This window comes from Chelonia mydas, chromosome 2 (genome assembly GCF_015237465.2).
Source record: "Chelonia mydas isolate rCheMyd1 chromosome 2, rCheMyd1.pri.v2, whole genome shotgun sequence".
NCBI lineage: Eukaryota > Metazoa > Chordata > Testudines > Cheloniidae > Chelonia > Chelonia mydas.
This window is the reverse complement of record NC_057850.1, coordinates 147057664-147071031: the sequence shown is the minus strand read 5'-3', so window position 1 is coordinate 147071031 and position 13368 is coordinate 147057664. Positions and strand designations below refer to the sequence as shown.

The window sequence follows — 13368 nt, the reverse complement described above, 5'->3', positions numbered from 1 at the left end:
ATTAGGAAAAACTTTTTCACCAGAAGGGTGGTGAAGCACTGGAATGGGTTACCTAGGAAGGTGCTGGAATTGTCTTCCTTTAGAGGTTTTTAAGGTCAAGCTTGACAAAGCCCTGTCTGGAATGATTTAGTTGGGGATTGGTCCTGCTTTGAGCAGGGGGTTGGACTAGATGACCTCCTGAGGTCCCTTCCAACCCTGATATTCTATGATTCTACACTCACAATGCAGCTTCGGTCACGTCTAGCAATGTTGTCTTTAGCTGGACCCTTGTCCTTGGTGCAACTCCCAAAACCAAAGAAATACTTTCTTCAGTTTAGAAAATTAAAGCACGAGAAAAGAGACAGACAGACAGACAGACATGTTCTCAAGTCTTAACATCCAACACAGGCAGATTTTCTTGACCTAGGAGGTATATTCGGTTTGGACCAAGATGAGAAGAACAATGGGTTTGTTCAGGTGGAAATCACTTTTCACCATGGGCATGAATTCTAGAGAACACTGAAAAAACTCTTTCCAAAACCAGTTGGAGATACGGAGAAGAGATGATGGGCACTCAATTCACTCACTCATCTGGCTGAAGGTACTGCAATAAGGACAGCCCTCTGAAAGGAAAGAAATCAAAGGAATCTTCCCTAAGGCTTGACTGGGGTCCCCCATCAGAATGTGCAAAATGAGGGTCAAGTCCTATGGGTGAATCACTTGATGAAAATCTTAACTGTTCTTTGAGTTCCTTTTTGAATCCCAACAGAAAGAAGTCCATGACATTCTGCCATGAGCAAGACAGAGGAGTAATGCTTAGGGTGCCACATCAAGCCACAAATATCTTCCATATAAAAAAGTACAAAAGGCAGAGAATTTTCTGCTGCTCACCAGTCTGTCAACTCAGTGGAGAAACCTTCTTTAAGGAAATTGATCTGCTGAACTCATACACAGCCAGCCTGAAACAATGTAAAATACCAATCCTCAAGATGATCTTGGGACCAGCCATGGGAGGACTCATTTCTAGATTTTCAGGCCTGAAAACCTAGGAGCAGCCACAGAAACAGCAAAATCACAATTGCTTTATCTGCTTGATCTTCCTCAGCACCTTGAGCAGCAGGGAAAGCAGAGTAAAGCAGCATCCCTGTTCCCTGGCTCCAACTCCATGTGACGTATCACAAAAGAGGGCAGGGATCCAAGCTTGCAGCCCTGCTCCATGTCTTTACCTTTCTCTGCCTCTGTAGAGCCATGAGTTCCAGAACTGGAGGTCTCCTTCTGCTCCCAATTCTGATAAATCCTTCTCTGAGGGGTATTTCTTCTGTCCCCAGCTGCCTTCTGTGCCCCACCCTGGGAGATCCCCCTTCTGCTCCTGTTCTTTCAGGTCCTGCAGGAATTTCTGCTGCTCTAGATTCAGCCTGTTGGAGACTGTGGTGGGCAGATTCCTGCACTCCAGTCAGGAAGATGTTAAAGACATTCTTCGGACACAATCAGCTTCAACCTGGTGCATCTGTGAAGCCTGTTGCACCTGGAGAGCAGTGGGTCCTTAAAAGGGAGGATCCAAGTCCAGTCCAGGGTGGCAATCTGAGATGAGCAGAGCTAGAACACAGGGCTCCCAGACTCCACAGAGCAGGGGCTGCTTGTCAGGGAAGATGCTGAAGAGTAGAGGGACCATTTTTGTTTTGTTTTCCTTTTTAGGAACTTCAGGGTCCTTTGGACACATGGGATTAGGAGTCCAGGCCCCCTTCGCAGAGACTACTTATATTTTGCCTTGCAGGAAACCACAGGGTGAGCCTAGACCATGTTATGGGGTGCAGGGCTATTTTTGTTTGAACTGCTTTATGCCTCCCCAGAATAGGACATCCTCCCTGAGACAAACAGCCAGAGGACCACACCTCAAACTCCAAACTGGCTCAACAGAGATACCAATATCCAGGAAAGGATATCTTGGGATGAGAGAGGAACCCAACCTCATTCAAAAGGGGCTCCCTTGAGGTACAACCTAGCAAAGGGCCCTCTGGTGTTTCCCTGCCTTCATGCAATTCTAACCATCCAGCTAGACAACTCTTGTATTCCCCATGTGAAAAATGCAATTTCTGCCTGCAGGTGACCCCTTCCTCACTCCATCTTTATGCAGAGGAAGGAGCTGTGACATCAGACAATGGCTGGCCCTGACTGAGAAGGTTGGGTACTTGGCCTCAGGGTTTGGAAGATTGCCTTTCATCCTCTCCGTCCAATTTGAAACAAAGCCATCAGACTTCTTCTGTCCTTTTCTTTTTAACCCGCTTCTTCATTTTTATCCTGTCTTCTTGGTCCCTGCACTACAGAATCAGGCAGGAGAGAGCAGTAGTGAAGATTCCTTTTTTCCAAAGTTAGGAGGAAAAGCAAACTGTAGAAAGACACTCCAGGCTTCAGGAGACTAATGGAACTCTCTGCCTCCTTGCTTCAGTAGATGTCACCATAAAACTGTCTATTACTTAAATCCACTGTCACAGGGTAAGAGGGGGAAAAAATGAGAAATTTTGTACCTGATCCTTTTTCTTTCTCTTAGCAGCGTCTCTCTGAATTCATTACGAATGGGTAAATGCCCCCACCAGCTATGGAATTCGGAGGTGATCCAATATTGTTGCTACTGGATGCTTCAGGACTGAGCTCCACCCTCAAACTGGGCCAGGAGAAGAGTTCTTCCACAGTTGTAGAAACACTCCAGCCTTACCTTATACCAAGTTGCCAAACCGCTAATGTATTAAATTAACCTTAACCCAATATATGTCTAAGCCTCCCTTTAGAGAAAATTTTCAATTTATATTCTGTTCATTTACCAGACCACCAGGTTGGGTTGAATTTGGAGAGAAGGTGCTGACAGAAATAAAATAAACTTATCAGGTATGAAAATTCTCATTTGGCTGCACAGCTTCTCTCCTCGTTCATTACTCAGGGGATGTAGCGATCAGTAAATACCAGACATAGGAGGGAAAGGATAAGCAGAGTTTAATTATTATTGTACAGTAACAGGCAGGAATGGAAGTTCTCCCCATATAAAGCAAGAGTAGTATAAACTAAGGAATTATGTGGGAACCAACCCAGTAGCCCCTTCTTACCAAAGGATGCCTCTGCAGGGGAATGGAAACTTACTTTGCAAATCTTCCACGGAGGAGACTCAGACACTTTTCCCTCTGTGCCTAAAGGGACTGCTGTGAATTGTTTCCCAGATGCCTAGCATGCCAACTGGTGCAGAATTTTTACGTCTTGCCTGCAGCAACCTGGAGGCCGTCGGCCTTGGCATTTTGGACAGAATGAGATGAAAGGGTGCAGTTGGCATATGTACTCCATATGCTTGAAATATATCTTTAGAGCTCTAGTCCATTTATGCCATAACCTTCCAGGTGTTAGAACACAGTGATGGGAGAACTGTTTTCCCAGGAATTGTGAAAAAGAGGAACTTACTTTGAAGAGAAAGATTTCTGGAGCTATAAGGATAACCCCTTCCTCAAGGCAGTGTGGTTCTTGTAGGGATGTGGGAACAAATTCTCAAACTTGCCTTTCAGAGGTAATGGGCACTAGAAAGACCAGCCACAAACTTGTATAATTTGTCACTATGATTAAACTTGGCATCTGATTCCCAAATGGAAGATCTGATGTGCCTGGCTATAAAATGCCACTATGGCTGGTACTTATGTTTCTACAGTGCCTGGTTACAGGACACACACCAACCCGCCTGGAAAAACACTAGTGTAGCTGAGATCACCAGAGCTTTGGGATTATTATAATACTTGTATTACAATAAGCTATGAGAGGTTAGGGCCCCATTAGGCTGGGTATTAAACAAACACAGCTGCAGCTGCTGCCCCCAAAGAGCTTTGTTTCCCCTCACACTAGAAATGTTATTTTGACCAGATCAAGGAATGAAATATCCTGGTTGAGTTCTGTCTGGATACCAAACTGTATGAGAGGTTAGCCACAGAATCATAGAAATATAAAGTTGGAAGGACCTCAAGAGGTTGTCAAGTCCAGCCCCCTGCCCTGAGGCAGGACCATGTAAACGTAGACCATCCCTAACAGGTGTTTGCCCAATCTGTTCTTAAAAGCCTCCAGTAACGGGGATTCCATACCCCTGCCTTGGAAGCCTACTCCAGAATTTCCAAGGGAGAATGGAGGATCCATGCTGACCTATACTTCTCTTCTGATACCCAGGCTGTTAGCTCTAGGTGTTCACAGTCTGAATGAAGGAATCTCTGCTTCAAGAGCTCTTATGTTTTCCGCAGGTACAATGTGGAGTCCTTGACTATCTAGCAAGTGCAAAGTTCCTTCTGGGCCAGTAGAGGACTAGGAGGAGGACCACAACTCTCCCTTTTCCTCTTTTCTGTATCCTTTATGTAAACTGTCTTGAAAAGTAGCAGATTCTTCTTTACCCAGGAATTATTTCCATTGGCATGGCATGTTTACTTCCTGGTTTCAGAAAGGATATCAACACTCATGCCCAATCATAAGCCAATCTCAACCAGGAAGTAGGAGGAGACTTCCTCTGCAACTACCATAATTGCTCACTATATGGTTTCTTGCACCTTCTACTGATGCAGCTGGTACTAGTCACTGTCACAGACAGAACCCGATCCATATGTTTGTGGGTTTTTCTTTTTGTTTTTAAAGACACACCCTGATAGAGGTGTTGAAATAAACTAAAAGGACATATACTGTGAGATTTTGGAAATTTGTTTTCCAAGTATGCTTGCTGCCACAGAGAGTATGCAAAGGTCTAGAGTGAAAGTTGGGCTGGCTTTCAGCACGTTGTATGTACTTACCTTATCTCCCCACAAAGAGGCATTCAGCTGTGATCTGAGAATGACTCCTAATTTTACGTTGCATCAAGTGCATGATTCTATTTCCTCAGAAATAATTTTTGCAGGTGCATTTTGAGAAATCCACTCAGGGGCCAAAGCGGATGCATGGCACTAGGAATCCCAACCATTGGAGATAATTGGCTACTGAGGATCCTCAGGAAATGTTCGATGTGATGAAATTTTGGATCTTTGCACATCTTTATCATTGTGGTAAAATTACAGCCAGAGCCATGTCTGTTTTGAGCCCTGGATGAGCAATTCTCTGCATTGTGATCAAAAGCTCCTCTGGATTTTGAAGAACTGGTGGCTATGAATCCTTTCCAGCAGCTGTTCATTTCAGAATGGGTCTTTTTCTCTGGACAGAGTACTGATTGGCATGTTGTCCGTGCATGGGTATAGGTGCATAACATGCAACCTGTGCCTTGCTGTGACTACAACCAGCCACTTAAAGCTCGAGGTTATGAGGGTGGATCAGAAGGAAGAATCTTGTACAGGAAATGTGAATGCTTGTATGCAAATGCTCTTTGTCTTTCCATAATGAGGATTTTGGTGGTTGGAAGACAGTTTTTCTAGGTTGCTTTATAAGCTTCTGCTCCAGATTTTTCTCTCTGTGAGGGTAATAGTCCCTTCTTGGATACCACTGGTGTTTGTAGCCAACAATAGATTGCTATGCTGGCTTCGACCGTGAGGGCTGAGGCATCTTTGCAAGCCCAGCTACTAGTTTCTCTGATTTTCCCCCAATGGCTCCTCACCTGCAAGTTTGCACAAGATATCCATTTAGGATGAACAATGGCTATTTGTGGGTATAACATGGCTTCCTTGCAACCGCCAAGTTAGAACCATTGCTTGTCACAAATCACATCTTCACCAAGACAGAACCCAAGATGTCCCAATCCAAGCAAGGATCATTCCTTTAGACAATGAGCCACTTATTTGCCGCACAGTAGGCTTTCCTTACTAAATGTATGAAAAACCTTTGGTTTGAAAGGCTATTGCTGAGGTTTTGAAATTGCTGTGCTGTGTGCCATCACTACTGTAGTCTATGAGGTCTTTTGGAAGAAAGTCCCCTTCAGATGGTGTGATTATGTCTTTCACTGGTACAGCTATTGCCGCACCTTTAGACTCCCAAAATGTATGAAATTTCTTTGTTTATGTACAAATGTGTTAGTTTAACATTTAGTTTAATCAGATGTCCCCATTTGGATCTTATGATGTCCTCAAAGGAGGCATCAATGGAAAACCATGTATCTAATAAAGCTTGAAAGGGAAGATCTTTTATTAATATTAATGAGTTACTTGAAAGACACTGGTGTACTGTGCTGGAAAATTCCAGTAGATGTTTGTTTTTTTGTGATGCATGTGTGGTATTTCTTCTCCTGACTGTTTACAGGAGGACGGTAGTACAATGTTCACCATGGCCTGGGGACCACATAACAGAGGAGGGTACTGATACACATACCTCAGTTGTGAAAATGTCCGTAGGAGCTGAAAGGTTGTCTGCCGGCTCCCCCAGGGTGGTTAGCACCCCGGTAAGTGCTGTAGGAGCAACCTAGTACCACTCAGGGCTTTCCTCAGTCAGTCAGGATCATCTGATCATGAGAAGGGAATTCTCACTTGCCTCCCTGTAATCCCATGAAGGTGCAGCTTTGTGGGGAGTGGAATTGGCAAGTACCTCTGGTCTGGGCACAGACTGCCTACTGCTCATAAGGCCAGTGTGCAGAGCCAGCCTTGGAGCAGGGGAGAGGTGGAGAAAGGGAGGCCCCTGTCCCTGGCAGAGCGAGGGCTGGCTGATGATCACAAGGCACAAATCCCATTCCACTGCTGCCTGACTCTTAGCCCCGTCCCCGGCAGAGTGAGGGTCCCTGGGCTGGGAGCCAGCCGGGCACAATTCCCAGTAGGCTGCAGCCTGAAGCAGGGCTGCACAGTGGGGACAGGCTTCTTCAGATGCCCAGACATGCTGCAAGGGGGTGGGGAGCAGTGAGCATGGTACAGAGCCTTGTGAGACGGCATCTGTGTAAGAGAAAAGCCCCAGCAAACACACTCTCAGTGGGAGAAGGTAAAGGAGAAGGGGTTAAACTCCTGATTATCACCCCAACAATATTTATTATTGCCTTGCAAAGGACACACTTGCTTTTGCCTTTTGGGAATCTCCAGGGTTTGCAGCACTTACCCTGAGTGTCATGAAACTCCCCCAATTCGTAGTGGGAGGAAGGGGAGCTGGGTAGGAGCCCTGCTACTTTCCCCAAGGAGCGGAGGACCCTCTTCAGTATCTGGATCAGGGTTTTTCCACCTCCAGCCCAGCTCTTTTGTAGGACTTGCCCACTAAGCTGGCCCGATAGCTTTCTCCTTGTCCTTAGGTTCTCTTCCCAAAGCTCAGAAAACCCAAGTGGGCTTTTGTGCTTTGAAGTCGTGACTTCACAGGGCAGGGTGGGGACCTAGCATGCCAGTCTGACTCCGAGCCCCTGGTTCTGGGAACAGGCAGGGCATATTTCACCCCTGGCAGAGCCTGCAAGTGCTGCCTCACATTAGATTTAAGCCAGGTGTTTGCAGGACAGCTCAGCCATGCCTGAGTGGGGCCAGAGGAGGCTGGCAGGAGGGTGCTGCAGTGACACATCCAGGTGGTTGAAACCTAATCTGGGGTAGAGGAAACCGAAGAGGAAGACTAAGTCACCACTGCACAAAAATGAATAAAAATAAAAAGGTTTTCAAAGAAAATAGGAGAAACTGCACCACCAACTTGTTCCACCACCAGAAGCAGAATATCTGGTGGCCTAAACTGAAGGGTGGAGCTTAGTCCTGGAGGCTCCAGCAACAATAATGGACCACCTCCAGATTCCACAGGCGGCGGGCATTAACCCATGAGTAATCAATTCTGAGACAAGCTGTGCAACAAAAAAGAGTGATTTACCACAGAGATATCAATATTGCCAAAAGTCTTTTCTGGTGATGAGCAAAAACAATAAAATCCCAAGTACCCAGTTCTGAAGCCCACTCAAGCTGATAATGTTACCTTAAGTTGGACTACAAGCTAACAATGCACCTCTAGCAAGAGGAGGACCACATGGGGTAAAGCATGAACAGCCAGTGCTCACTTGGAAAACTGCAGCAGTACCAGTAATCACAGAAAAAGTAGAGAACAAGAAGCCCTTTTGCCATCAAAATGTGTTGGCCTGTATCTCCTCCCTCCTTCTGTACCAAGGAACCCTTCCCACTCTAGCATAGCCACCTACCTCAATTGTTCTCCGAATGCTATCCCTGGAGAGACTAGCCAGACCCACTAACCCGTGAGATGCTACTACTTCATGCATGGCAGTTCTCCCACCTCTGAACTGCACAACCATCATCCTGTTGCACAGTACACTGCTTTGTGGGTGCTCTTTAAGAGAGCCCTCTTGGCAGTGATCCCAATTTATTGCGATGGAGGTATGTAGATCATCCCTTTTCACCATCTTCGCAAGGGGTTTGCTGTTGATGCCCCCAGTCTATTCCTAAAGTCAAACTGGGTAAAGCTTTGAAGGAGCACGGTCTGGCCTCTGCTCTATCAATAGCTGCTGTATCTTTCTCTCCTCCCACCTTCCCTCTCACTCCAACCACTATAGAAGTTCCAGGTATGGGTCAATATAGCTATAAACTTCTCTTTCCTCCCATCCTCTCTCCTTACTTCACAGTCCACCAAAGGCAATTTTCAAAGATGGCCATCATCCCACTTCTCAAAATTTCACACTGACTTTCTGAATAAAAGTACATTTCTGCACATTTTGCTTCCAAAATGACCACTGTGGGGGTAAGTATAATTTCTGGAGCATAAGAATGATGTAAACAAACTCTTGGAAATCTCTGTGCAAATACTGCCACGTTTACAGAGCTCTATGTTAAGCCTACCTCCCCGTGCAGAAGATGTAAAGAAGCAAGTGTAAGATAAAGCCAGTTTTTACCCTCCAACAAAATTGCTGATTGTGTCACTTACCCTAAATGAGAATTCAAGATTTTCTCCTCCCCATACTTCCATTCCTGTGTCATAAGAGCCAAGATAGTCAAAATATTTCTTGCTGACAGCAAACAATCCACCAGCCATGGTTGGAGACCTATGCAAGAGAAAAATCATTCTGGATTGGGTGTGGCGAAGGGGGAGGAATCTACACATACATCTACTATTTTCTTAATTGTTCTCTAATTACAAAGCAACAATAGACAACACATCAGGTAAATATCCTAGTGATATAATATTTAAGCATTAAGAATGGACTTGCAAAAAAAATTCTGGTAAAGTAAATATAACATTAAGATAAAGCAAGGTATATTTTAGTGTCACCACAGGACACAGTTGCTTTGTAATGAATGAAAATACATGCCTCTTGCCTTCAACAAAATAAGGGCTTAATCTTGCTCCCACTTAAGTCAATAACAAAACTCTCAGACTTCAATGGATTAAGCCCCTAAAGTGGGTATAACCCTTGAAATGATATGCTCTCAAGTGTTTTTTTTTAAATTTGTTGACAGTGCCTAACTAATGTAATTGGAGAGGCCAAAATGTGACATAAATAGCCATTTTGACAGATTCTGAGTCAAGAAGTCTGCCAGGGAAATCCAAGTCTGTCGTTTCCAGTGGAGCAATGCTATCTACATAGAATGTATATAATTTTGTCTATAAATTGTTTTCAGCTGTGGGAAGAGTTGGCCCTTTTAAAGCAGCAAATACATATATTGCTGTCAGGACTATATTCTTCTTGCACATAACAAATTTAATTAGGTTGTGATCACTACACCTAGGCTACTACTACATTTTTAGCTGAGTGATCAATTCACATTACTAAGTCAAAATGAGGTCGAACAGGCAACCCACTGCAACAGCACGTTCTCTGCCCTGTAGCTGCATGCTGTTCCGGTGGAGCAAGGTGAGGCAGAAAAGACAGAAGAACCTCCACCAGCAGCCAACTCTCCTGCCTCACTCCAGCACTTGTCCCCCCACAAACAGAAGCCAGTTCCCCCACCCAACACCATTGCTCCCTCAGCTAACTATATACCCTTATCCAAGATCCATAATCCCCAGAGCCTTGTATTATCTCTTAGCAGCAGCCCCACAAGCCCAAACATTTCCTACCCAGCACCCCAAAACTACCCATTTTTTACCACGATAAAAAATAATCCTACAAACTTTTGTAGCCAAAGGATCTTGTGACTTAGTGAGCTGTGGAATACGTATGTTTAAACTATTTTTGGGGCTTGTGAACCAAAATATGTTGAGAAGTACTGCACTACTGTCTTAGTTTCTCCGTCTTTAAAAAATAATGGTCTCATCTCTCAGAGGAGATAAATTCTTTAATGTTCGTGAGGCACTCAGATATTCTGGTGACAAGAGCCCTAAAAAGCCTACGAAGAAATGAATAATTCTGTATTTGATGAAGGCTTTGGAGGATAGGTTGTAAATAAAGGCAGGGGCCACTAATTAAATTATGAGAATACAAATACTGTTCCTGGAGCATACTATCCACTGCTGAACTGGAGACGCCTCCAAGGTGGAGGCCAGCATCCACCCAGCAACACACAGGATGTTATACAACTGCAGGGATCAGTGGCCATTTAGTACAATTACACTGGGCAAACCCTATCTCTTCCAAAAAATGCATCATGAGCTCAAATTGAATATATGTTTGTTGTGTGGGATGTTTGTTTAAAGTCTTATCTAAAACTTCCATACAGAATTCTATGGGCCAGATCCTCAGCTGGTGTAAAACACTGTAGCTAACTGAAGTTCGTGGAGCTATGCTAGTTTACATCAACTGAGGATCTGGCCAATTTAGCTTGAGAATAAAGGGAGAACCATCACTATCTAGATTTGAACCTGTAGATACAGCCTGATCTTGCAGAATTACTTCTTTCCATATGAGCTGACGTAGCTTTCCTCAAGAAAAGCCTTCTCCAGTAGCTCAATGTTTGTAGGCCTATGCTAACCACGTACAATTAATCATTTATTTCTGCCAACACTCCCCAGCTTTACTTAATAGATTATCATAACCTCTTCCTCTTACGTCTTCCGTTGCCTGTGATACATTTCATACACAGGGTCATTACTCCTCACTGCTTTTGCTGTCTCCTCCTAAGGACAGTATCCTTCCCATTTTAGCTTCTTATTTAGGACCCATTATTACAACCCTTATGCATACCTATGTGAGTATGTCCCATTTAGTTAAATGAGACTACTTGATGGAGTAAGGACTCACTAATGAATAGTTGCACTCATCAGCCCGTAGGCCCTGATTCTGCCACCATCACTCATGTGGAGTCGTAGCTACTCTGACTAAACCCACCGGTGTTGATAGGCAAGGCCTAAAAAATGTATATGAAACCTACTAGCCCAAGGACCAAGACTGCTTGTCAGGCCATAATACACCAGTGCCCTAAGCAGCATGCACCCTCTTGCTCTGTCTCCTCCAGAGCTGTGTCTCTGAAAACACAGAAAGACATCACTGCATTGGTTTACATTTTTCATATTTGGGATTTTTTTAAAACTTTTATTTTAAATATCATCAAAAGCTGAGATTCTGAACAAACTGATGACACCCACCCAGGAAAAATTCCTACTCACTCTTGATTAATGGATTTTTCCAGCTCTCTTAATAGGACAATAAGCTGCTAATATATGAGTAAGGCTGCCTGTTTCAGTACTATCAAATCTTATGATTTCATTTTAACTATTGCCTCTTGCCTGTTTGCCAAGCTTCTTATTTGTGTGCATAAATCGTCACTTGCTATTCTCTCCAAGTCTCCTTTCCTTATCTTTTTCAAGTGTTCTTCTGTTATTCCATTAGATTTAGCATTAAACCTATTTTATATGGCAAGAAAGGCTTCCTGAGTAAAAGCATTCATGACAATTTACATAGCAAAAGTAATGCAGATTTCTTTTTTAAAAGCAAAATGTTGCCAAAAGCATGGTGACTGGAACTACATTAAAAAAAGAAAGAACAAATTTTTTAAAACTCTATATTTTCAGTTTCAGTGTTGAATGCTAAGTGCTTAGTTATACAAATTATTTTATTTACATTCAGCTGAAGTTAAAATTTGTAAATTTTATAAAATTTGACATTTAAAATGAAGATACATCAAAATAATATTCACCTGATTACATCAGTTTTGGATTTTCTTTTTTTTTGCTCCCTCTCTGGGATAACATGCCAAGTGAAGACCAGTCTCCAGTCAAACCCTCCAATCTGTGGTTCCCCAGCATTTCCCAAGTACTCGAATGTATTCCATTCAATCACATCAATCACAGGACACACAACTGCTGACTCATCTTCCCCAATTCTAAATTATTTTAGAAAGAAAAAAAGTTATTTTTGTTGATACTAGCAGAAACTAGAAATGGCAGGTTTAAAGAAAGGGTTTATTAATACAAAAGTAAAGTTTTTACTCCCATTTTACATATATTGGAATACAAGTAATGAACGGTTACTTACCATAGGTATGGTTCTTTGAGATATTGTAGTCAGTGTGGATCCCACTGTAGGTGCACCTGTGCCTCATGCACACAAGACCAGAGGTTTTTTTGTTAACCGTGTCCATCGGGGCTGCACTTGGGCCCTGTGTCTCCTAGTACTTCTATATATAGTGCCCTACCAAATTCAGGGTCCATTATGGTCAATCTCATGGCTATAGGATTTGAAAACTGGTAAATTTCACACAGTGTTGTAACTGTGGGGGTCCCAACCCAAAAGGGGATTGTGCGGGGTCGCAAACCTGTTGTGGGAGGGGGTCCACAGGATTGCCACCCTCACTTCTGTGCTGCCTTCAGAGCTGGACTCCTGCTTCCGGCAGCTGCAGGAGGTTCCCGGAGGTGGATCTGAGCTCCCCACGCCCAAGAGCGGCTGTGCAGGGTATGGACAAGTCCTGTCCCTCCCCAGCCCAGCTGGAGCTAGGAGCCCCCGGCTGGGGCACTCCTTGGAGCGCGCAGCAGGGGAATCATATTTCATGGGAAAGAGCTTATTTCATGGTCCATGATGCGTTTATCATGGCTGTGAAACTGGTAGGGCCCTATGTATATGAGAGCATAAAAGGCGGGGTGGCTGTGACCCTCCCTCAGTTCCCTCAAAACCCAAAGCCCATGTCACCGAAGATTCCTAAAAGCAGGAATGGAGGGTGTGCTGTGTGACCCACACAGACTACAACATCACAAGAAAAATAGTTACTGTAGGGTAACTGTTGCTTCCTTGAATATGTGTCAGTGTGGACAATCCCTCTGTAGGTGACAGACAAGCTGTATCCTCCCTGAATTGTGGAAGTGAGGGATTTCAGCTGTATCTGTCAACAAGTGACTGAAGCACTGCTCTCCTGAATTTGGCATCCAACCTGGCTGCCATGTCAAGCGCAGAATGTCTACCAAAAGTTAGTGGGTTGCTTCACTTAGCTGCTTTGCAGATCTCAGAGATGGTACAAAGGGCCAGCATTAGGGGTACAGCAAGCAGAGCAATTGCCCAGGACCGCACACCACAGGGGGCTCCATGCAGCGGGGCTTGGGCTTCAGAAACGTTGCAGAAATTCAATGTGTGAGCAGATA

At 44.2% G+C, this 13368-nt stretch overlaps 1 protein-coding gene across 1 annotated transcript in view; it reads right to left on the bottom strand.

Annotated features, from left to right (window-relative positions):
• The window catches only part of GALNT12 (polypeptide N-acetylgalactosaminyltransferase 12), an 89844-nt gene that overhangs the window by 42815 nt on the left and 33661 nt on the right, over positions 1-13368 (bottom strand). The window contains exons 4-5 of the mRNA XM_037893393.2: positions 11934-12119; positions 8785-8902 (exon numbers count right to left, since the gene is read on the bottom strand). Of these exons, the coding sequence (XP_037749321.1) occupies positions 8785-8902; positions 11934-12119 (304 nt within the window). The remainder of the gene's footprint in view (positions 1-8784; positions 8903-11933; positions 12120-13368) is intronic.